The sequence below is a fragment of the Phaethon aethereus genome (genome assembly GCF_964289735.1).
Source record: "Phaethon aethereus genome assembly, chromosome: 4".
Classification (NCBI taxonomy): Eukaryota; Metazoa; Chordata; class Aves; order Phaethontiformes; family Phaethontidae; genus Phaethon; species Phaethon aethereus.
The window spans coordinates 24,698,957-24,725,210 of NC_138578.1; the positions used below are offsets into that span (position 1 = coordinate 24,698,957).

The following is a 26,254-nucleotide window of genomic DNA, read 5'->3' on the forward strand; positions in this document are numbered from 1 at the left end:
TGGAGGATTTTCAAGACCAGGATAGTAATAAATTATTTCAGTAATACAGTTCTAGTCGAGATAAAGATTTGCTTTATTCTTAATCTTACTACAGTACCTTAGAGAACTGTGGGCATTTTAGATCTCCTTTAATAAGGCCCACGCCTCGCCAGATGCTGTTCCCAAATAAAGGCTTGATTCATGTCAACAGCATACAAACCAAAGAGCAGCTAGCTAAGAGTCCAGGACAACAAGTTTAAGAGCATTTTCAAATGGAGCGAGAAGATTTAACTTCAGATGGGGAAGAAGATACGAGAAAGGACATGAATAAAATGGTGAGGCTATTCGGAGAGCACTGTCATCTAGCATGAGGTACTCTGGTTTAAAAGCAGCTACATACCATAGCTAATCTGTTGCAGGCATCAGAGGAGCAGATCTTAAATATAGGGTGTTGAATGAGTAACAGTAATGTGGTTTTTAAGCAGGGCAAGATTAAAAAAGAAAAAAAAAGAAAAAAAAAAGAGAGCTCAGAGAAACAAAAACAGATCTCACCCTAGATAGAGTCAGGACATGCTTTCAGAAAGCAGGGCTTCAGATGTAGGGCTGGAAAAGACCAAAACAGATCACCTGGTTTGTTCCTCCAGAAGAAATGAACTCTGTTTGTCCAGAGTAAGAGGTGGTGGTTTGACCTGCTGTCAGAGACCTCCTGGGAAAGAAACCCCACATCTGCCCCAAAGATGCAGCAGTAGGAAGTGCTTTCCATCAAATTTAACTTGAACCAGCTTAGCTGAAACAAGTCCTGTTTTTCTTGTCCTACCTTGCCAAACCTGGGCAAGAGGTTATTCCTTTCTTCTCTGCATCCCTCAGTGTGGTTGTGGGCCAGTTCAATACTCTATGCTACATCCAGCTCCACCAGCCTTACCACACAAGACTCATCTCTCCATTGCGGAGCTGATGTCTTTTCGATTCTGATTGATATATTCCAGCTCTGTGAAACAACTGCATCTCTACAAGCATTGGCAAGGCCACCAACTCACCAGGGGAATCCACCAATTTGAACAGTAGTCAACTGAATTCCACTCCCATTAACTCCAGCATCTTCAGTCTCACTCTGGAGTTTTCAGGGTTTGAAACATGAACTCAGCACTGCTTTAAAACACAGTTTAGTTCAATTATCACAAGGGTCCTGCACAACTGCATTATTAACTTCTGCTGACTTTTCAGACCCAAAACTCAAGCTCTTTTGGTATAATTATGCTATACAATACAAGCATGCATGAATCACTCCGGCACAGTAGAACAGGCAGCATAACCAAAAGAAAAGGCATCATCATGGCTCCATGGGATATGAGCAAAAATGACCATGTGAACACATGAAGAACCAGGGGGAGGGTCACAGAGTTTACATATATACAGATACTGCATTTTAGCTTAAGGAATCCCAATGGAAAACAACTCCCCCATATATTTCAACTCTACCGAATTCAACATCATCCCACAAATTATTCATGTAAAACTTCTGTATTCTGTATATAACAGAAGATTTTAAGTACTGCTTTGGTTTGTATTACTCAGTTTGCTTCAAATACTTAAATGTGCAGCATGTTTCTTACTAACATGCACATGCACAAAAGCATGTGCATATAAACAAAGCAGCCAACTTGCAGCTTTTAAAAGTGTCATCAATATGTTTTTTTCACCTGCTCAGGTATTACTCATTTCCATCATGCTCCCTGCTGCAGTTATGAATCGCATTCTTGCCATGTTAGCATATCCCCCTGATCCCTCTTCTACACCGGTCACAGCTGAGCAGCAGCATTTGCAGGAAAAAAACCCACAGGCTGACACAAGTACTGCCCTGAAAATGCCAATTATAATCATAGCTACATGACACAGCTCAATGGTGCCAAGAATCCTCCTTCTCCTTTCACTACCCTCTATCCCTCCCCCTTTATTTTATTTCTATCCCTGAGGGCAAACATTGCCTCCAATCCAGGATTCCTGTATAAAATCTCTATCTGAACTAAGATCAACAGAGAGCAACATGAATCTATTCACAAATCATGCTGAGTAATCTAAATCACCATTATTTTTAACTTCAAAGAGGCACCCTAGGGTACCTATCCTCAAAAGAATGAGGCAAAATGCTGCTCACAAAAAAAAAAAAAACAAAAAACAAACAAAAAAAAAAAACCCCACAAAACCCCACCAATGTCCTACATAAAAGAGAAGCAACTTGCAGAATCAGTCTGGCTGAATTTAGCCCCCAGCTTTTGGTATTTGGCTTTATTAACCACCAAAAGCAGGGGCAGTTGCTCTCCCTCTTGCCATTCACGTGCAACAAGTCATCTAGCTCTCTCATTTTCTGCAATTAATACAAAAAAATTATGAACATCTCTGTAGGACCAGGTTCCTTAGTACACGTTCATTTTCCTGTCTGAGCCTAAAAAAAAAAAAAAAAAAAAATCCCAGCACATGGAGCTGTGCAGTGAGCCACAGCACACAGCCAATACCCCAAGGACCACAGAGGCTTTCCTGTTCTCTGCTACAGGAAGGTCAGGGAAATCAATGGGAGGTGGAGGAGATAGGAGAGGACCCATTACACAAAAGCAAAGCAGGTGTGCGGCGCTCTGATTTGGACAGAAAAAGGGTACTTCTAAGCTGTAAAGAAGTAAGTTTTAAAATAAACCCTGAAAGGAGGGAGGGTCTGAAACGTAGCCACAGAAACAAAAATCAGAAATAATGGTTGAATGAATCAAGCCAGCTAAAAGAAAGCGTTTATTTTAATCAGCAACTTCTGCAATTATCCGGTTATTGTTACAAGTGGCTGTATTTTTACTTGGCCAGGCCAAGTAAGACTGAACAGCACAGATTTACATGGGTCTTTTTGTAGCCTCTCCCCCTGCTATGGCTTTGCAGGGAGTCAAAATGCATCACGCAGAGTCTCCTGCCAAATCAAGGGGGGAGAGGAGGCAATACAGCCTACAAACACTGCCCCGACCCAGCTATTTCTCTCACAGCACTTGTCATTGCTCCTGCTTCTGTGAGCCTCCATATGGTAAAAATGTATGTTTAGCACAGGCAAGCGCAGGCAGTTTCTGTAGGATGGAGCTAGTTGGTGTCACAGCCATACACAACGCCCACGTGAAACTCCCATGTGCCCAGTTTGGGTAATCCTGAGCAGCACCCCAGGAAGAAGTCTGGAGGTAAGAGAGACTCGCAGGCTTTTCAGACCTGCTGTACAGGCATAGGCTTTAGTATTAAAAAAACCTTACTGGTTTTGGTGATGGGCTTGGAGGGCTTCCTACTACACAAGGGGGACGAGACTTTTCTGATACAGCCTCTGGTAATTCCAACAACCTCCTTCAGGTTAAAGTAAACTTACATGAGCTGCAAATTGTCCCTTTGGCATGTAATAACAGGATCCATTCCTGACCTGAGCTGTGAAAGGGGCAGCATTTTCATTCTGACCACGCTCTGCCGGTGGGGAGCGAGTCCCTCTTCTGAGCTCCGTGGCCATGTGGACCTCACAAGGACTTTGCCCGCACCGACAAAGAACACTGCAGGTTTAAGAGCCGACCGCGCGCCTGTGCAAGCTGCTGAACCTGCACGGCCAGGGAAGGCCTCCTGGGGCAGCCGGGAAGCCACACTACTACTGCAGGCATTAATCCTTCGGAGCCAAGCAGCAGAAGGAAGGAAGCACCTTCTCCTGTGCAACAGCCAGTTCTTCATGCCCGGAGACATGTTTTCAACCCCTGCTTGGCCGCAGCAGGTATTAGTCACGTTATTTCATTTCCACTGGTTCCTCAATACTCCGTACGATGGAAAAGGGGGATTTTTCTTACCTGCTATCTGCATGGGGGAAATGAAGGCCAGCCAGGCTGCAAGGATACTGGACACTACCGAAATAAGCGCCTAGCTCGACAAAGCTCCGCAGAGGCAACCCTCGGCTAAGGTGCTCCCCTCCCTTGCCCTAAAAGCCATTGCTCACTAGGTGTATGCTGTTCAGCAGCCGACCGGGGTCTGATCTTGTGGGGACTAAAGCAGCTGCAGTGCTGCATTTGGAATTGCAGCCATGAAACAGGTCTACCTCTAAACCGAATCTGTCTCCAGGCTGGAGGGTCAGTCTCCTTCCCATCTACTGCTGCTTTCATTTCCCAAGTTAGATCTCATTTTCCCACTGCGTTCAGCAAAAATGGGGTGAGCAACAGGCTAAACGAGGGCAGCTGGACTTTCCTGGAGCATGGAATGTCTTAAAGCTTTAATACCCCAAAATTACTATGGCACAAAGCTATAATAAAAATTTAGACTATGACATCTACAAAGGATCTGCCAAATGCAAGCTCCTTTGGCTTGATTGGACCTCTTACCCCCATTTTTTTGGTGGGGTTTTTGTGGGGTTGCTTGGGGGTTTTTTTTGTTTGTTTGTTTGTTGTGGCTTTTCTGTTGTTTTCTGTTTGTTTGGTTTAAGTGTTTTGTTTGTTTTTTTTTTTTAATAAATGTAGAAATCTGTTCTCAAAACCTACCAGCTTCAGCCTTTGTGGTAACTTCTCCCAGGCACTCCCATACAGCTACAAAGACTAACCACTTGCTTTAACAGCAGCTGTGGTCCTGGTGCAGTCTCCTACTTTCAGCAGGTGCAGTTCTAGGAAAAATACTAAGTTTCCTTAAGATTCATGATGAAAATCAAGTGGAGAAGTAGCAACACTGGAAGAGTTGAAGCTAATGTATCTCCAGCTGGAACTGTATCACCATCAAAATTGCTACCAAGTACTCCAAAAGTGACTAGACTCCACAGGACACTGTTAATAGCACTAATAATATACTATGCATCCCAACGCTTACTTCAGCACATGGTGTGTATCTACGCACTTTGGTGTTGCAAAGTGTGACACATTAGGACATTTCTGCTCCTTTCCTTGATGGGGGACTGTGCAGACAGACACGCAGACCTCCCACAATTTTCCCTAAGAGGACATCCTGAGATAACAACTTTGCATGAGAATACCTCAAAAAGAACAGCTTGCGTATCTCTGATCTCAATTAAAGCTCCCCTCTTTTCCAAATTCAAATCCTGAAGTGAGAGTTACTTGAAAGACATTTATACAAGGTAGATCTTTAAAAAAAAAAAAATCAAGCAGAGTGTGACTGCAGCATAGTTGATTGCAGAGCAGGTAAGGGGGCTGGAGAAGTCAGTCTGAAAAGACTTTTCTCATCAATTTTTATGATGTCCCATAAAACAAAGAAGATTAAGAGGAGATTTCTGGAAATTCAAAAACCAGCCTGCCTGATTCACTTTTTATTTGTGGAAGTTAATTTAAGGAAAAAAATCCTCCTCTTTGAGTCAGTAACTGTTAATTTGGCATTCATGAGTGCACTTCCAGGTGCTGTTTGGAAACTGAGCTTGTAAATATAGAAAGGTTTCTCTAAATAATGAAAAAAACACAAAACTGATGCTTATGCATAGGATATTTAGCTTTTCATTTACTCATCTACACAGATCCAGGAATCTTCTCAATTCTTCAGGCTTAGTTATTTCACTACTGATACTCCTGTAAGGACATTGGGATATACAGCAACTGTGCTTTATACCATCGGAAAAAAGACTTAGAGGTGTTCAAAAAGGAAAAATCTTCTTCCATTAAGAAGTGGACACTGGGATTTCTATGGTGTGCCATGGCACCAATACACTGCTCTGCCAGCACGTCTGGCACTGGTTATTCTGATGCCCACACACACAAAGGGAGCAAGCTTTGTTCTTGGCTTTAAAAAAATAGAGAGAAAATATTGTTATGGCCTCCAACCACAACAGGGTTAGATCTTGAACCGAGTTGAAGATTATCTTAGCTCCCTGTGTAGCTTTTACACGCCTGCCATAACCCATGGCTGCAAGCATGCAGCTCGTCTGAGTGAGGCTGCCATTTCTACAGCCTTTCATCTGCACAGAATTTGTGGAAACCCAGATTTTAATTCACTGTGTAATATATATGTGCAGAGTTGGCTGCATTTTATATAAACATTGCCACCATTTTTATGACAACCAAACTGGAGTCCAAGACAATTCTGCAGCCCGTTTCAGCTGGCAATTAAAACTCTGGAATAACACATTTCTGGGAGCTGCTCTGTTGGAGGGCTCAGTCTTGGGATGCCTTCTCACCTCACATGGTGCTCATGGCCCCCGGGAACTGACGGGAATACTCAGCGCCGTGCAGACGTCAGCCTTTGGAGACGGCACCCAAGCTCTGTTAAGCATGGAGGATGCTCCAGCCAAACCGAAGACCAAAAGTCACGACGACTCGCACAGTGCGGTCAGGCCAAGCACACGCACCGGAGGGTATTAATGCATCTAAACGTCAGCAGTTATTTCAGGCATCAAGTTAGCAGGCCATCTTCTTTCAGTTCTCAGTATAGTTAATGGTAAGGGACAGAGGCTCTTTCCAAGGTGCTTGAAACTCAGCTTCTGTTCCAGTGCTACCGGGTCCCAGAATTTTATTACGAACCTGAAAAGTATTTCTGAACAGCCCTGTTCATTTAAAGCTAACAGCAATGGCCCAGACCCTGAGTTTCAGAAGAAAACTGCCAGAAAATTGTGTCATACATTTACCTCAAAGGCTCAAGAAAAGAACAGGGATTTAGAATCAAAACAAAATTTAAATAACCTCATGGATTTTTTTGGCGAGCAGAGGAGTGAGGGGGCTGACTCATGACTTTTTTTTAATACTTGTGGCTGGCTCTACTGCATAAATAAATCAATCCCCTAGCCACACAGCTCCATTTTTCCAGTCACAGCTTGTTGTTTTATTTATTTTTTCCCTCCGTTACCGACAAATCACTCCAGGGAGTTTTTAAACCCAGTAGTCTACTTTCCGAATGGAAACGGTTAGTATAATTTGCAAGAGAGAAAGCAAACAACAACAGAGACTTACCCCATTTTTTGGGTAGGCTATCCATCCCAGGTCCCCCATTACTGTGCGCGAGTCCAGTAAATTCACTGAAAATAAGAGAAAAAACTGTTAAGGAAGAGGGATGGATGACAAACTTCAGTAAATACTTCAAGGTTTGGGTGGCTATGGTAAACAGGCTGTTTATAATTAACCAAGGAAGTTGGATTTTTATAAAGCAGAATAACAATGCAGTAACTCCTCTAACAATGAGCTCATACACTGTAAACAATTCTATACATGCATTGCTTTATTCCTTTGAGATCTGCCACTGAAACCAAGTTGCAAATGCACTAAAATTCTGTAAGATCCAGATCCTTCATGTTCTTAGCATCTGGTCTTTTGAGGGAAATAAATACATAATGCATACCAGGTATGTAAAACATACAGTATATAGGTACACACACACACTCACAAACAGCTATGTGCGTTTATACACATTTCTTCTAAAGGTGATATATGTTTTTAGCATAATCAGGCCTTTAAGACAAAAATGAAACAAGAAACAACATGCAGAGTTTCCCGATTACCATGAATTCAATTTTTAAAGTATTTTATGTGCAAGTATTATAGTATTACTGTTATCAGGCATCTATTCTTTTCGCCCTCTCCCACATTTTTCCCCAAGTCTTTGACAACTTCATTGTAAGATATCCAAGGGATCCTTCCCACACACACACACACAAAATTTTGGAGTTGCTTTGTTAAGTCACATAAGCAATCAACAATTTACATTAAACAGCAAAAAAACTATTACCAAGCTTATAACATTTTCCCCCTTCATATTACCTGAAATACTGAGTTAAGAGCATGAAGTAATTAGATCTACATGAAGTAATTAGATCTACACACACTTAACTCAGATAAGGAAAATTATAGCAGCTTCCGGTGCTGAGCTTTCACCTCGTGTACCCAGGGCTTTAAATCTCCAAGTTAACAGCTTGTCTCTGAATCAACAGCTGTCATCCAAAAATCTCAACCTAGGAGGAACTCTATTCTACTTCAAAAGCACACAATTTTGTTCTCTTTGGATTACAACACTCGCTTCTCACGGTATATTTGTCTGCTTAATACCTGCTTAACACCATACTTTCTGTACTCATGCCCCTCCTGAAAAGGAAGCGGTTTCCTGGGGTCTTCAACTCCTGATCTCCAATCCTATGTGCTCTTTAAAAATCCCACTGGAAGTTTTCACAGTTGGACTTCCAAGACTTTCCAGACCATGATGATGTAGCCCAAGAACATGCTTGAAATGGGTGGATGCAGCTTTGTGCTCACTCCTGTAGTACCAACCATGGAGGTACTTCAAGATTACTACAGAAGAGAAACAAACAGGTTGTATGCACGGGTATAAAGGACGGGAGTACCGTAACTCTCACCCCTAGTACTCATATCAGGCTGATTTGCTATCTCTGCACAGCCAAATACACCAGTGCAAACACCTATGAGGCATACAGACCTTTCCTTACACCGGCCCAGGTCACCCCGCTGCAAGGGCACCACAGACAAAATTAAAAATGCTGCCAAGTACCTCAGATATCAGGATTACACTATTTACAAAGGCATACTAAGAAAACCCAGAAGTACACTATACTAAAAGGCACGCTTCTTAAAAATCTTAAAGAATATTTAAAAAACAAATGAAGATTAAACAACAGATTTAGTTTGAAAAAGCTAAGTTCTCTGACTCAGTTTGGTCTTAATCATTGTACTTTACTGAAGGCTGACAACTGTAATCCCTCATACCAGCCCAAAACATATGAATACACTCCTGGGGGTGTGTGTGTGTGTGTGTTAAATCAGTTCTCAGCTCTGGCATCAAACACTTACCTTAAAAAAAGATTTGTCTATCCAGATATTTTCACAATGTACGCAAGTATTAATGCAGCACACTATCATAAGGCATATAGATGTTCTGCCTCGTCAAGTATATTTTTGTGCTGTTGAGCAAAAACATCTGGTAGCTCAGGGTTTCCATGCCCAGATTGCTCTCTCCTGCCAACACAGAAAACAGTTGGGAGCTGGCAGTGCTACCGAACTACGGGACATTTGGTGGAAGCAATACTCAGAGACCACACTGAACTACATCCACAGTAAGTAAACATACAATTAGGTGGCTTTCCACCCCACAGCCTAAGCAAACTAATAGTATTGCTATCATCTACCATTAGATATGTCACCCAGTGATGGCCAGCCCTTCCCCTCCAGAAGTCTGCAGGTAAAAATGCTCGTCAAGGTCTTCTGCTCCAGCTGAAGTCAAGCACCAGTACCCAAGTGCTCCTGAACCACACAGCTTTTTCTTTTTAATGGGACAAAAAGGGTGATCTTAAAATATACTTCAAAATAGGGCACACATAAATAACACGTCCTGTATTATAACTGCATACTATTTTAAAAAGCAAGAGAAGGGACTGCAGGTGCCAAAATGGCAGGTTTACCCAAATTCATTCTATTACAATCCCTGTAATTAAAATGTGCAGAACAGTGCATTCCTCTTAAGTTGCAATGGACGCAAAACAAGTATTGATCTACAATGTACAACTTAATTAAAACTTGTCCTGGAGATGCTACTAATGAATGTAATTAGATAGTGTGTTTGATGCCACAAACTTCTTCATGACATGCTAATTAAGGAAAACAGCAGAAAAAGTGCTTTTATTCAAACATCAGATCATAAAAAGAACATGATACAACTAAATATTGCATTATCTTTCTATCAACGACAATTTTTAAATTGCTGTTATTAACTTCAATTTCAAAATAATTTTCTGCATATGGAAAGATAATATAACCCATTCAACCCTAACTCAAGTCAGTGGGAATTTTCCTACCGGTGAGTCAGCCAGCAGAGCTGAGTACTAAACCTCCAGTTAGAAAAGACTCAGTTAGTCCCTTGTTGTAGTAGAATTCTGCAAAGAGCAAAATAAACAGGAGAGGACAGGATACACCTTTGCCACACAGGAACACGAAATTCACATGCCAGGAAGACAAAAGCCACAAGTGACTTTAAGCACTCCTTGTGCCTGGGCTGCTCTGGAGCCCAAGAGGGGCTCCCCGCACAGCCCGGGCAGCTCTGAGGGGCTGCTAACGCACGGCAGATTCCCCGGCTGCCCCGTGGGCTTCTGCCCAGGAGTGCGTTCACAGTAGATCTTCTAAAATACCGCACTACATCGGTCTGCTCTGAGGAGTATATTTAGCCAGTAGTTATTCTAAATTGCCTGCAAGGACCCAGACGTTTTGCTTTGAGAATTCCCAAAATTCTGGTATAAACACAAATTACCACTGCTCAACCCAGATACAAGGTATCTGCATCTTCACCATCACCACCCTACCCAGTTATTTCCAGTACATCCGTCCTTTACTTGCATCGTTGCCAGGTCCCAACCCCAACCCAATTCAGCCTCCAACCAGGCCAGAGCCCAGGCATCCCCTCTCCAAGGGGGTGGCTCCTCCAATGGCCCAGCTGCAGGAGCTCCCCACAGAGGGTGGCAGTGCCACCAACACTTTGGGGACATTCTCTCAGGCAGCCTTCCCAGCCCACACTGCTGGAGAGGCCACCAGTGCACGGCCCCACTACACAAGCCCATACAGGCTCAGCACCACCCCTCTTCCCAGCACCTTCCAGACTGGCAGGAGCATTATTTTTGCTGAAATGGCTTTCATCAAAACACTGCAGATTGGCCAGGTTGGGGAAGAAACAGTGGGCAAACAGCAGGTGAGGTACGTACCTGCAACACAGAGGAAACCATTTTAGCAGCCGCCATCTCAAAAAGATGCTTTCATAACTCACCACGTGGGTACTTGGGAGGAGGTGAAGCTTTTTTGCACCTGAATAAAAAACCCTGAAACTATCTGTGGTTCGACCCACAGCAAGACAGAGAAAGAGACCAGAGGTCTTCTCTTGAGCAGCAGAACCAGATCCTCCCCATCCAACCATCAGCGTGCATTTGACCATGGCCATCTAGTAATGAGTTAACCCAAACATTCAGGTCACTGAAGGAGGTAATTCAGGAAAGCCTCCAACTACTGTGCTTAAGGTTTCTGTACTTCAGAAGGTCTAGTGCCAGCTGCTGTGTAGCTTGGGACTCCAGAACCAGCCCCAGTGCTGTAGATACTCCACAGGCATAACCCAGAGCTGTACATGGCAGCCCTTGGGATGCAGGAGAGCTTACTCCCTGAAGAAATCTCTCCAGAGATCTCTACCAACTCTGCTTGGCCCATAACCTTAAAAGCCTCCAAAATAACAGAACTCATTTATTCCCACTTCCTTCCTCCTCAGCACCAGCTAGCTGTCTCAACGAACAAGCAAGAAACCTCAGAGCCCATAAGCACACTCTTAGCACCTGTATCTTTGCCAGCAACCTTGGAAGAGGCGCATACCGACGTTCAAAAATGTTTTCTGCTCATCTCCACCATCAGTGCATCCATCCCACAAGCCCTAATTATTTCTAATGCTCAGTCAAGGGGAACACAAAACCGCACAGATCTATATCATCATTAACTTCCATGCCTTCAGGGTAGGATAAATGATGATTAAGCCTAAAGTCATACCACAGCCTTTTTTTTTTTTCCTCCTTTTTTAATACAGAATAATAGCCTGGGGAATTTGCATACATTCTTGTTCTCAGACAGGCTAGTTACTACGGGTGAGCAATCAAGTTAGAATAAAACTAGAAGTGATCTAAACCTTTGCCCTGAACTCTAGCTAGTGAATTAATAGCTAAGTTTCCTGAGTTTTTTAACTCGGGAATCTCTGACAGGGAGACCAGATATGGCTTTTTACTCAAATGTCCCCATCACGTTCATACAGCTGGCATTTAGCAGCTTCACTATGACTACACAGGGATTGTGGCTGGAAGAAAGCACAAGAAATGCCAGGGCTGATGACATTCAATGTTGACCTAAACCAACATTGCTGCCCACGCAGCAGAGCACCCCGCCTAACAGAGCCACCTAAAACAGTGCCATGTGGCAGCATTGGCTCCCCCAGGCAAAAGCAGGACAGGTCTGTCATGATGGTACAATGCCTGACCATAGCAGCCACCGATCCATGGATATCCTTGGTCACACCACTGAAGCAAGATGGCTTCTCTGGCTCTGGTCTGGAGTAGGATCAGCTGGAGCAGCTTCATTTTCTTCACTCCAGTTTCAAACAGGAAAAAAAAAATAATGAGCTGAAAAAACAAAAATCCCTCACCAACAGGCTAAAACACTGACCACTTCTGATCCCACCAGCCACATGTCCTCCTGCTATTTCAGCATCTAAGGATCTTCCAGAAAAATCTTCACTGCTCGCACCGGGGCAAAGTCTCTGCAGACATACAAAACACCAAACTCTTCTGGGTTGCCCTGGTCTTGGAGCTAATTTCCAATAAATCCTTATCCACCAGAGTAGCCCTGCTCTTCAGCACCACCATTTGCAAGCTAAGGCTTACCACAGGGCATGTTCTACCAAAGTTTATCCTGATGAATCACTCTAGAACAGGCAAAATGGTCAGGATAGCAAAAGCTGATTAGTTTAAACTGTAAAGCCATAAGAATCTTTTTTTTGTTTCTTTCAGTAAAATACACCTAAAGCAGGAGGAAAAGTACATCCTCTTTGACCAAATCAATACCGTGTAACGACAGTTTCAATCACAAAACAAAGAGGAGTAAAGAAAGCTTCCTTAAAACCTGCATAAATATTTCAAAACACCACATGATTTCTTAAGTAGTACATTTTTAAACAATAACATTTGAATCAAAATATTTTGGTTTTATTAAACAACTGAAGCAAAATTCTGCTTTAATACATTTGTTACAAATTGAACAGGGATCTGAACATTGTTTTGGGTAACCTGAATCTGAATTCCCATATGAAAAAAGGTGTGAATCAAGGGCTGCTACACCCATGCAAAGCTCTGAATTACATGAACGTAGCCCCAGCTGTGACCCAACACTTGTAGCTTTTGGGAGCAACTACATTTAAAATACTTGTGAGAAACCTCTCACAGGAATGCTCACACGCTGCCAATTAAGCATGAGCTGAAATGCTCTGCTGGATGGGGGGTCAAGGTGCGCAAGGCGCGACAGCAGCGCTCTGCACCGAACCCTCACGGAGAGGCCTCCCGAATAGCATCACAGGCTTTCCACCAAGCTTCACACCTCCGTCCTCCTCCTCCTTCCCCAGGCAGAGGGTATAGCTGCCGAAGACATCATCATTAATGGAGGTAGTTTCTCCTTACACTGCATACCTCCCCATCCTTCCTCCTGCACTCCTGGAGTTCACAGCACTACCAAGACACACTGACTGTAGAGGACTCTTCATCATCATGAGTCAAAGTTTTCCTGCTTCATAAATCTTCGCTGGTTTTATTGCGGTATTGTTGCCATTCATTTCCCAACTGTTTTCCCCATTGTGCCAAGTATTTCTTCAAAAAGTATAAATCCAAGGCGCTCCAACAAGTGACAGTCAAAAATAATCGAAGAAAGCAAAAACAAATGAAAAAAATAAATTCTTGAAAGAAATCAAAGTCACCAGGGAGCAGATGTTTTGTATTAATTAACTACACTGTGTTGGGACAAAAAAACATGCAGGCAAGAACCTCAGAAACATTTCCATCAGTGGAAGCCAGCTACAGCGGAGTGCAAGCTGTGGCAGTACCTATTATTTATAGCCCACTGGAGGAAGAAAATATACACTACTTAATGAACTCGCAAACTAATATTAACTGCAGATTTATATTTTATTACGTTGGCTTCATTCTGCTCCAAATTTTCTCATGATTCCCTTTTATAGCAAGAGCCAAAACACTAGAATCCGCATCACAGATTCATAGGTTTTTAAGGCCAGATGGACAACTGCAATCATAACATCAGCCAGAGAATTTTACCCAGTAATTTCTGCATTATGTCTGTAATTTGTTTGAACACACTGTTTACGAGGGGTGTGACATTGCCCTTTGACAAAGTTCTTCAGGTTGGCTGCATTTTTTACCAGCAGGCACAGCACTGGCCATAGCTCCAGAGAGTGGGACCAAAAGCTCACTTTGATAACTGGACCCACTAAAACAAATACGAAACTGCAGATTTTTTCTTTACAAGGACTTGCACTCAAGACAAGAGGCAGTCATTTGTTCTTCCCACCATAGATAACTTAAAAGCAGGAGTGGTCAGGAGATTATTAGCTTGACACCAAAGTGCCTAGAAACTTAAAAACTCCAGTATGGTTTGGTTTTTTTAATAGCAAATACTCTCATTCCCACCAGAATCACCATTTCACTGAAAAGGAATTATTCACTGTGAAGAAAGACAGTAAAATTCTTCCAGCCCCACCCAGAAGATCCACTGAAACAACACTGTACCAACACAATAGTGGATCCCCGAGATGGCTGTAGCACAAATCTTTTGGGGAAACCATCTAGGCAAGTAACACCCTGCCATTAAGAATGAAAAAGAAGCTTCCACTGAAGGCAAGATACAACCAGCACCTGCAACCAGCAACTGGACAACCAGCCTGCGTGGAGAAACAAAATACCAGTGCTGCCTGCAGACCCAGGGTATCTGCAAATGGTTGAAAGAGGCAGACAGTTTCTCCAAGACCCTACTTAAAGCAAGCACATTATTAAGAACTCATATAAAGACAAGACCTAAAACCCTAACAGCTTCCCAGTGCAATCAAAACATTTGCTGGCAGTGCCGAGATGAAATCTCACCTTCTTCCCTAAATCAGAGCATTACCAACTAAAAGCACTACAGTCTCTGTTCCTAAAAGATGTGGACAAATTCTGTTATGCATATAACTAAACTCAACAAAAGGAAAGAAACTTGGCATAGACACATCCAGAGTTGTCAAGGCTGTCAGCTTTCACTACCAGTGGTCTCGCAAGACCTCACTGTCCAGCACCAATAAAGCCTTCCTGTTGACAATAATGACTACTCTGCTGCCACTGAGTTCACTGAAGTAGAAAAAAAAAAAAGGAACTGACATAATGCTTAGATAGCATTCAGGAGCAAAAAAATGTTTAAGATGATCTACTGGCTTTTCAGGGGGGTTGACAGTTTATCTCTTCTATTTCTGTTAAGGGAAGAAGGTGGAGGTTGCTAGTGGGAACAGCATATTGCCAACACATTTTAGGAAGAAATTGCATGTGAACATTAGTAAAGCAAAGATGGATAAACCAAAACTAATGGGTTTTTTTTGAGAAATTAACTTACAAAGGCAACCATGCAGACAGTTTCCCTAAGTAGTTTCATTGGTCTGGGACATGCAAAACAGTTAAAAATATTATCCAAGTCCACCCAGAAATAATGTGCACGAAATGCACATTACTGATGCTGAGTAATCAATTTCCTCTCAGGTGTTTCTCTAACCCCTCAGAGAATTACGGAGTTCAAACTGCTTTTTCCGACCTCTTTCTAACATAAGTGATCCAGGCTAGAGAACTCAGGAGTTAATACCTTGGCAGGACACTGCAGTATTGCCCCCCACACCAAAATGAAGTAGCTGGCATGAAAGCCTGCGAGCCCAGGGTCCTACTCTCTCTCCTACAGGCGCAATACCTGCTACGCAGCCACCTAAATCTAGCAGCTCTCAACTTCTGCAGCTGAAGTTGCTTCCTCTCCACGCACACCCCGCAAGGCACAGTTTGCTCAGGAGAACACCAGCTGACCCCCTGCCGATGCTCAGGAGCTTGCCAGGAAGGAAGAGGAGGGGCAGGAGTCACCTTCTCCCTCGGGGCTGCCAGACCCGCTCACGCAGGTATTCCCTGATCTGCTGTGATACAGTACCTGCTGCATCACCTTCTCCAGGAGGCACCTCTCATCCTTCCAGCTAGTGGTCACCTGGGCAGCTCTACCTGGTGAAAGCCTTCCTAACATACCTCCCGCACAACTCAAATACCAGGGAAGAGGGAGAGAAAAGAAAGGTGTTTCGTATCACCACCACCACCAGTGAGACAGTCGTAGCATGCACTGAATGCTCCCATGGCAACTACTCTGGCCCAAAGCTTCTTTAGTCCTCTTCGCAAAGCAGAAGCAGGAAGGCTGTGCTCATACGCACGGCCCAGGACAGCCTGCAGGTCCCAGCACCCTTGTCCACAGCAGGCAACACGCCACCGAACCTCTGCAAACAGCCACCCATCACCTCCCACCGCCCAAACCCAGAAGTGCCGTGAACCGCAGCGCTTACATCTCCTCCCGACCATCTCGTCTCAACTAGCTTCCTTGCAGAAGGCAGGGATAACTGCTTTCTACCTCCAAGAGGATAAGCACATTAAACCTTCGGAGAGGCTCAGATATGCACTGGCCAAAGCCACAGCAAATACCAAAACTGAGACTGTAAGAAATATAATAGGTCAAAGAGACAACTGAAAGGGTAACAAATCCCTAGAGAGACCTAAGCCACTGAAGGCCAGCGCTCAAGTTTGCCAATACAGCTGGCTGTGAAAGCAGCCGGGACAGCAAACGCTTTCACCTCAGCAAAACCTGTCACCTCAATGTCCAGCTGGTCGCAGAGCAGAGTGAGGGACAGGCACAATGTGAACACAGAGGACAATCCATTTCTCCATCCTGTCTGTGCCAAAAAAGAGGGAGATCTTAAGAACAAAATATATATTTTCAAAGGAAAAAAGGATTGTCTACTAGCTTTTAAAATACACAGCAATTTTACAGCAGAGATCAAAGAAAATGAGTTTAGTAAAGAGTAAGTTATAGAAGAAATTGTTCATTCCAATTCAATCATTAACACAGTATTTCTGCAACACTGTCTGACTGAAGAAAAATACCTAGCTCAAGTCCATCTTGGTTGAAATGAGGCCTCATCTCTCACCAGCACTTACGGTCACTGAGAAAGGTGCACTTACAACAGATATTTCAATTCTGTGTTTAGATGTTTTCCTATAAGCACAATATTTTCTTTTTTTTAAAAATCTTTTTAATGGAGAGTAGGCTGACTATCTGCTGAAGAGCTGGACTGAATACTCTTTCTTCCATAGAAGTGAGCACTTAATAACTATGAAATTTGGTGCTTCTACAAAGTGATTGATCTGTGTGCATTTGTTCTTTTTACATATAATTTTGCCCTTGAGCCAGATACAGATTTAGACTTATTTCCTAAAGAGGAAGTGAGAATATTAAAAATATTTGCCAAAAAAGTTTGTTTTCTTTTTATTTTCGGGCAGGGTCTCACTTCCCTGACATCCCTGAGCAGTGTTTAAAGCTCGTCTCTTTTCAAGGATATACATACCTGCACACTTAAGGAACGGACCACTAAACACTAAGCTCTAAGTCAGAAAGACTGCGGGGATCCAACAGCCCCACTTCTGCTCAAGAACCTAAAGCCAACAGGGTCCAGCAGCATCGCTCAGCCGAGCAATCTCAGCTGGACTTTCCCCGTTCAAGGGCTTTGCGCTCGCTCAGCGTGTGCTGGAAACAAGGATTCCTGCAGAAGCAGCACAGAAATCCTCGGAACAATAAAGCGTAAAACCATCGAGACCAGCGAGCAAGGCACCACATCTTAAACTGTCCTGGCTTTGCAATTCCTGCTAGATTTTATTAAATCCTACTCTCACCTTCCCCCCCGCCCCACCCCTGAGCCTGCTGCAAAATACTTTGTATTTTAGTGCAAAGAGTAAACATTTCTTTACGGGTGAGATTTTGTTTTCTTATTTAACAGAAAGAGAACAGCAGACAGGGAGACGGACCGTGTACTGGAGCTAAACGGCTAGGTAACGGTGGGAGAGTTAACAGTGGAGGGGGGGAAGAGCTGTCAGACAAGCCCACCAGCTCTTCCCTTTCTCCCACAGGACCTGCCAGTTTACCCATCTGTAAACTGGAAGCTGCTTTACACATCAAATGGTGGTGTCAACATTTACGATACTGTAAGCAGGCGGTCAGTGGTTCCATTTAAGGCAGTTTGCCTGTTTTCCACTTTTTATTGCAATTTTTAAGATAAACTTCAAAAGGAAACAGGTACTCTCTTGGAGTCAATCTTTGCTATTGTTTATTTCCCTCTTTTTAAACGTGTGTCATTAGGCAGCAATGCTTTTAGTCATATACTTAAAAGTGCTGCGTTTCAAATGTTGCTTTACTGTCAAAAGGATAGTAGTTTCCATTTAAAGCCATGATTGAGTCATTCTAAATCTCTTGAAAAGCCATATATCTCACATCAGCCTGATCCCAAAAAGACCATTAGCCATGAGCTGTCCTTCCTCATACCAATAATTCCACCGCAGTAAATTTAAAAGTTAATGGGATTACTCCTGTGAGTAAAATAAACACACGGCACTGAGGCTGTGCTCTGCTATCATGGAAAGCACACAGGGAGCCATTCCAATACACAAAATTAAGAACAGATACCTCCTCAAAGCCTCTTTACAAAGCACCGTGAGCAGGCTGGAATGTGTGCAAACTTACCTGTCCTGCATACACAAGGTATATGCACACTAGCAGTACTTAATACCTACAGAATTACACAAAATGCAATAGCTGTGTGAATGCATGACATACAAAGCCAATAGCAACCTTAGAAGCAAAATGCTCTGATCATGTGTATTTTTACCCAAAGCATTAGACTAATCAGAATACATTGATATGAAAAGTAAGACTATTTTCACACCTGCTTCAACTAAACACACAAAAAACCTCTTAGAAAAAGACTTAATTCACTGATTAAAGATAAATATTGTTATGTTATACTTAAATATGCATTTATCCAGTGTGCCATGACACAGAAATTATGTGTCAGTATGAAACAACACACACACAAGTCAACACACTGAGAACAGGTAGGCTCATTCCAGGCTCTGGCATGAATAATCTGCAAATGACAACCTTCCTTTATTTTTGCCAGCACCAGACCCACCCCTTTAACTGTACTCATTTATTCATTCATTCAAATAAAAAGTGATACATTAAGATAAAGCGAGCTTCAAAAAACCCTGGAAGAATTAAGAGGAAGAGGACCAAACGCAGGAGTTTGTAACTAAAGAATATCCTTTTAGTCTTAAAACAAATACAATCCATTACAAATTCAGACTCATTTTGTCTTTCTCACCTTTGTCGGTTTAAGCCAACGTCATTATTTCAAGCTGTATTTCTTTTGATTTGCTTAGCAATATACTTAGTTGTTAGAGCACTGCCTTATCAACACTCACTTCCGCTGAAAAGCCCTAAAATGAAATATATTTTGTATTTAATGGCAATTATGCAAGTATGTTGTGGAGTTACTTTGTGACAAGCAATCAGATGTAATGTACTCGGTTCTTTTAATTTGCCCGCATGACACTTAAGGTCATCTAGGTCCAAATTAGATCTGCAAACCAATCCAAATCCACAGGCAATGATCAACAAATTGTGAAGTTCAGGGTGGAGGGGAGGTCTTTAAACAGGTCTTTAAAGGTCTTTTCTTTGTTCATTCTGTGTTTTACATAAATAATTTATATAAGTAAGCCACTTCCCACACCCTAGTACTTACAACAGAAAGATTTAAACACACATGCATTTTCAAACTAAAGGAGGTGCAGGAAGCCCAGTCGCATACTGCGGTGTTGCCTCTCACACCCTATTATCATAGGGAGTGCATTTTAAAGTAATAACATACTTCTGAAATACCAGCACTTCAAAATTCCATAACACTTTCGGTGTACTCTTTGGAATATTTTCTTTGTGACTAATTTCTGAATTTGTAAAAACAGTCAAAGGGAAGAAGGAAATCTCTGGTTCTAATCAATGATCCTTCGATCCATAACTGGAGATATGATGCGGGTGACCAGATTTATGATACATGCTGGACACTTGCATAAAAATGCCAGGAGCTTCTGAAACTCAGCTGCCCTTGCAAAATGCTATTTCCATGCTAAGGAACCCAAACACCGAATTTACTTTTTTTTTCCTCCCTCCAAATCTTAACCTAAATTTTTAAAGCATTTTCCCCTAAGTGTCTCTCCACTAGAGGGTAAAACAGAAAACCATACACTGTGAATTGTTAACTGCATATACCTTATCCTACAAAGCCACTGCATACTATAATAAGATTTAGAGAAACACAAAAACATGATGCAGGGTTGAAGAAAAAAGTAATTATGAGAATCTGTCATCTTCTATGCAACTACATACGTGTTACATATCCGCACATCACAGGGGTTTTTTTAACCATTGTGAGCAGGATGGGGGGGTAATAAAAGACAAAACCCAGAAAAAACAATACCACCCAACTTTTGAAGACATTATTCACAGGTCTAAGATGGCTACCTCCATCCGAGCAAAAGTGAAGTTCCCAGCCAGCTGAATGTGACAACTAACCCCAGGGGAGGATCTCTCTCGTCAGAGACCAGAAGCAGCCAAACCGAACTGTTCAAACCCAAACAGGTGACAAGTGTCGGCGGCACACGGCCAGGCAGGTGGACTTCGGCGTCTGAGGTTTCTCATGCGTTCAGGTAGCGCAGGGTGAGCCCTTCCCAGAAACCGAGCTGTTCGGTAGTAATTGGCAAAAGGAGACATGCTGCGAGAAGCACTTGTCAAATAACGCTTGTTTACAAATAAATCTCCTAGCAGCAAAGGACGGCAGTTACCGAATAAGTTCAGGTCCGCAGTCAGACCCCTCCTACCAGCAATCATTTAGCTCTGCATTTACTGAAGAGACAAGAATTAGAGAGCAGCAGTCGGAAAAGTAGGGAGGGAGAGGCCCCGAAGCAGGCGCTCACGCTGCTGAGCATCGCCGTAATATTCCCCCGCAACGTCCCTGCGAAGATGACACTAAACCCGTTTGCCAGGCAACTCCATTGACCCTTCCCAGTACCGCGTCCTGCCGTCTAAAAGTCCTATTCTACAGCTGCCTGTTCGTGCAGAGCCACCTCCGCGCTCGGCGGGCGGCCCCACGGACCTCCGGAGTACTACCCAGGGTCTCCGAGGATGGGCAAGGATGACCGGGACGGGGCGGGCAGCACCTGCCGGTCTCTCGGCAAAGAACCGGGGCAGGCCGGGGGGCGCAGGCCGGCGCGGGCAACGGGGAGAGCCCCCTGAAAGCAACCACGCTGCCTCCCCGGCATCGCTCCCACGGGTGAAACCGCCCGAAACCGCGCGGGGGCAGAAGGATTGGGCCCACCGTTATCTCACCGAGGCAAAGCCAGAGCCATTTCCATCACCCCCCAAACCAATGCACCTCCTGAACATTTGACAGCTTCACAGGCAGAGGAACAGCATTTTCCCTTTCCTCTGCACTTTTTTTTTTTTTTAAAGAAAACTGCGATTCACGTTATTCTCGCTCTCCAAAACAAATTACAGCTAGCTGGTTACCTCAGGCCACATCTTTGAAATTCTGGTACCGTTTTCCTTCACCAACCCTTGCATACCGCCTCCCTCTAAAGGAGTTTCACAAATAATTACGGTGCATCAGGAACCCAACCTGCTACGAGCAGCCGGCAGCCCCTTCAGATGCTGAACTTCACCATCCATTGCTTTCACATTACAGCCTGCCCGCAGACCCCAAAATAATAATAAAAAGCGCCAAGCAGTGCCCACACCATGTACAGAAAACAAAACAAACAAACAAACAAAAAAACCCCAAAGACACACAGTCTGGTTTGAAAGCCTGGACACACGTTTTTGGCTATTGGGCTCACAGAAATTAAGCTGATTTTTAAAAAAAAAAAAAAAATCTGTCCCCAGCGGCCGCGCTTGCGGGTTAAACACCGGCACCTCCGCGGCTTCCCCTCCTTTTTAAACACATATTTTAAGCCACGAAGTAAGCGCAGTGCGGGCCGGCGCTTGCGGGGCTCCTCACCAGGAGCCCCCGCCAGCCCGGCCCGGCACCCCCGAGCGCTGGCCGGCCCCGCTCCCCCCCGCAAAACTCCCACCCCACGCAAAGCCCTGCGGTTACAGCCCTGCAACCCGCCCCGTGCAAAGCCCTGCAAACGCGTCCGCGCGAATGCACCTGTGCAACTCCCCCGGTGCAAACCGCTAGGAAACACATCCGTGCAAACCCACCCGTGCAAGGGCACCCGTGCAAAGGCACCTATGCAATATCACCCCCCCCCCCCAAAAAAAAAACAAACCAGAAACCAAAACACCGCAAAACGCGCCCGTGCCAAGGCGTCCGTGCAAACCCACCCACGCCCCGAGGCAGCGCTGCCTCCCCGCTCCCGGCCCGGGGGCGTGCAGCGGCCGCCACCGCCTCCCTTCCCCGGGACACCTTCAGCGCCACCGGCCAGTGCCGCCCGCTTCGCCCGGTGCGGCATCCACCTCCCCGCGGGCCGAGCCTCCCCCCTTCATCTCCCCCAAAATGTTCCAAAATTGAGTCAGGTGAGCCCGAAGCAGCGCATCGCCGGGCAGCCTCCCTCCCCGGCGGGCGCTGCCCCGACGGCCCGGCCGCCCCATCCCCGCTCACCCTCGCTGCCGGGGCTGGCCAGCAGGCTCCGGAGCGCGGCGCACAGCAGCAACGGCAGGAGGCACGTCCAACCGGGAGCCGGCGCCCCGGCGCGGCCGGCCCGGCCGCCACCGCCCCGCGGCCCCATCCCGCCGCCCCTCAGCGCATGGGGCGGCGGTTCCCCCCGGCGCTGCCCGCTCGGGTCGGCTCAGGACGGGACGGGGCGGGCTGGCAGCGCGGCTCCGCTCCGTTCCCGTCCAGCCGCCGGCGCGACTGGGGAGCCGGGGGGCGGGGATGGGGGAGGCGGCCCCGCGCCGCCGCGGAGACGCCCCCGACGGGGCGGACCCGCCGCCGCTGCCGCCATCCCGTGCGGGGGACGGAGCCTTCCGCGCTTCAGGGCGCCCCGGGGCGCAGCGGGGACCGCACGTAAAATGGCCGCACCGCGAGACCCCCTTCTCCCCCGCCCAAACCCGTCCTGCCCGCGGGGGAGAGCGGGCGGCAGCGCTATCCCTGTGAGGCGTCCTTCGAGCTCCGGGGAGCCGCGGTGCTCCTCGCAGTCGCCACGGGTCACGGGCCCAAAAACTTCCCACCCCGCGTCAGCCCACAGAGCCGGGGAAGCCTGAAGGGATGGCTCGTTCCCGGCCAGGAAAGCAAAAACGCCAGAAACTCTGTGATAGAGCCAACAGAAAGATGATTTTTGGGTGTATTTTACCTCAGGTCACCACCAGAGCACAGCTTCGAATCCCGTGCTGACAACTACTTTCAGAGAAGTTTTCACTGATCCTTTTCACCCCTCAGAGCCTTAGTTGCCACCTACTCCATCTTCCAAAAAAAAAAAAAAAATCCCAGAAGTATGAGAAATTACTTCCTGGAGGTGTATTCACCCGCATCAGTTCCCCCTCCTGAGGAGACTACCTCTAGATAATCCAATAAAGACAAAAACCCAGCCTTGCAGGTGCACGAGCAGCAAGTCAAGGTTGACCAAAACCCTCCTCACCTGGTGCTCCCCTCTCCATTTCACCCCACTGCCAAGCTGCTCGCCTGTTCATTTATATTATAAAAGCAGTAACCGGAGGCTGAGCACCTGCAAAAGTCTCTCTCTCCAGAGGGCAAGGCTCAGGACCAGGGCTCCAAACAAGTTGGAGTTAAAGTTACAAAATCCCCAAAGCCAGTTTTAAGAGGACAAGTAGTCTTCAACCGGGGAACTGCCGATAACACAGCTTTCTACACTGCCATTGCTCATCTTTTATTCATAAGTAGCTGGACAATGTGTTTCCCCGTGCCCTTGCATCATACACAAACCTTAGCTGCTGCCAAAATACAACCATAGTCCTGAGCTGTACATGCATATTATTTTCAAAACTGTTGGTTCCTTTTGCAAGAGGATTTTCTACCTCGAGTTATTCAACATTTTTACTGCCACCAGGAGGACAAGGAAGGGGCTTTGCTTTACAATGTGCTTTTACATCAGTTAAGTTGCCAGCCAAATGAAAAGCATGGCATGCATCTGTTTACAGCAGTGCATCAGATCTTCTCTATTCAAATATCCCACTTAGCCTGTAGTTCAAAAGGCACTAAGGTTTGCCATCAGACCACCCCTGCGTAAAAAGCTGCATGGCCAGATCCTCAGCTGGCATAAATCACAGCTGAGAACATCTGACCCCAGCCCTGCATCAGATTCAGGATGGGAGTAGCACTGTGTGGTATACTCATTTCTAGGGGTTTGCCACCCAGAAATCAGGGCAATGCAGGAAAATGTCATCAGAAAGAGCACCTTGCTAGCATAGTAAAAAGGATCAAGTAAAAAGAATGAGTAAAATGCCAAGCTGGATGAGAGTGTCTGCTGGCCGAGGGGCAAGACTGCTGTAGCTAGACAAGCCTCTTATCACATGTCAAACTGTTGTTTGCTCCCGATTTTCAGCTGCTATTTGACAGTCATTAACTGCTGTTTGGACTGCCAGGCATATAATTTAGAGGCATTTCAGATGATATGTTAGTGACGTGTTAATTTTCTAAGAAACACTGAGATGAGGTTCATATGATTCATAAGCTATTTAAGAATAACCACCATTCTCTATGTTTCATCCTAGCTGCCTTTTTTCCTGCAGGAAATCAGCTCTTCCAACACGTTTGGTTTGTTCCACCCTGGCTGTGGCACAAGAAGAATGTCCCAACCTCATCTCCCAGGAGATCATTGAGTACTGATAAAAAAATAAATACAGCCTTATAAAAGAGTTATTGCCTTATCCCCAAATGGAGGGTATCACAACTTTGTGCACTGTCTAGTGGATTCTGTTTGGTGGGGGCTCAGTCTTCTACAACTTTCCTTCTGGTTTTGGCAGCAATCTTGTTAGTAATCTGCAGCAGGCAGTTCTCTCCTGCCTTTTGCCTCATCAGTGCACCCAGTGGGCTCTTAAAGAGAGGACAGAAATTTTAGCAAAGTGCTGCAGCATTCCTGGTAGCCTTGATGGGTAATCGGAGAGAAGGTGGACAATCTGATGGGATCCCTTCCTATCTCCCACCAAAGAGTGTATCTTTTATCACTTTGAGTAAATTCACTGTAAAAATCACAAGGTGTGGGTCATGAACTATTCAGGGAACTAAACCATCTCAGGCTCGTGCCCTTTCTCCCCATATCCAGCCTGTATTTTGTGTTAGTTTCAAATTTTTCTTCCTGCATCTCATTAATTCATTTCTGCCCCTCATATTTATGCCTTTTCATCTATGCAAACAGTATTCCTTCTTAACTACCCCTCAGTTAAGGTCTGTATTTCATCCTTTATATCTTTTGCTCATGAGTCATTCCTATAGAGTGTTAGTAATACTGTTATGTTCCAAACTCCCTCCAGTTTTCCCAACAGCTCCCTCATAACAGTTTGCCCAGAAGTGTAATCATACTAAAGCCATAATAAACAACTATCTCTAAAATGCTTTTGCATATAGTGTCTGAAACAGAAATAACAGCTTTGCCCCATGTAACTTGCCACTTCATAGCTAATACGCTGTCAGCTATTACACATATTTTAAACTATTTATTAAACCAGACATCTTTTGAATTAGTGCATTTCAGATTATTTCACTTAGATATGCAAAAGCTCATTTTTCAAAGTTCAATTTAATTTCTCTCCCATGTATGTAGTTCCCTTCATACAACTTCAGTATTCTGACTGGCTTCTTATTCTGCACTGCCGATTCATTTCGTTAGCATGCTGTTTATCCTATCATCAACAGGATACACATGAACAATAAATGAGTCTATCCTTCAGATTATTTCAGGAACAAAAAACTGCCAACCAAATCCATTCTCTGTATCATTATCCTTTACTGAAGTGTAAGGGCATAATACTGCATCTCCATATTCAGTAAGGCCACCATCCAAGAAAATATTCAATTTCATACTTTAAATTTCAGTGTAAACAGTCCCACTAAAGACATGTCTTCATTGCATTAATGGAATAGAAGCCCCACTGTAATGCAACAAACTGTTTAATTAGGCATATAAGCATTGCCATTTTCCATTGAAAAGTCCTTTTCTTTCAAAAGAGTCAGAGAAGATGACACCTTTAAGGAATACCTTCATGAAATTTAGTAACTAGTTTTTGATTTTTTTCCCCACAAGCCCTCTGAAACAGAAGAATTACCTTCTATTCAAAAAATAAATGCGTAATAAAAGCAAAAGCAATCGGGGAGCAGCTAAGCATATATTTGGATGTATTTGGATTTGTATCAGGAATGCAACTACAATTTTAACACAAAATGGCTGTGTTCAACAAACACCACAGCAGCCTGTGTAGGCCTGCAGAAAGCAATAGTCAGAGCCCCAGCAAACAACAGAAAAATCTGTACCAAGAGCCAGTGGGGACAGGAAAGTTAAACATCAAGTGCAGGTGGGCCACCCCTTGGCCAGACGAGGTATATCAGTGGTTGTGCCCCTCAGTCACTGCTGAAATCCTCGTACTTCAGTGCAGAGAAAGATGTTAGGCAACAAACT

The 26,254-nt window shown here is 44.6% G+C and overlaps 1 protein-coding gene across 4 annotated transcripts in view; it reads right to left on the bottom strand.

Moving 5' to 3' along the window:
- Positions 1-22,411, bottom strand: part of EPHA5 (EPH receptor A5) — a gene marked incomplete at its 5' end in the record, with an annotated part of 202,357 nt that extends 179,946 nt beyond the window's left edge. For 2 of the 4 annotated variants that reach the window (XM_081999323.1, XM_081999322.1), the window contains 2 exons: positions 6,906-6,970; positions 22,285-22,411. In XM_081999323.1, coding sequence (XP_081855449.1) covers positions 6,906-6,970; positions 22,285-22,411 — 192 coding nt within the window. Of the gene's footprint in view, positions 1-6,905; positions 6,971-22,284 lie in introns of those variants that run through there. The other 2 variants (XM_081999325.1, XM_081999324.1) reach the window with 1 other exon arrangement.
- Between the last annotated feature and the right edge of the window lie 3,843 nt (positions 22,412-26,254).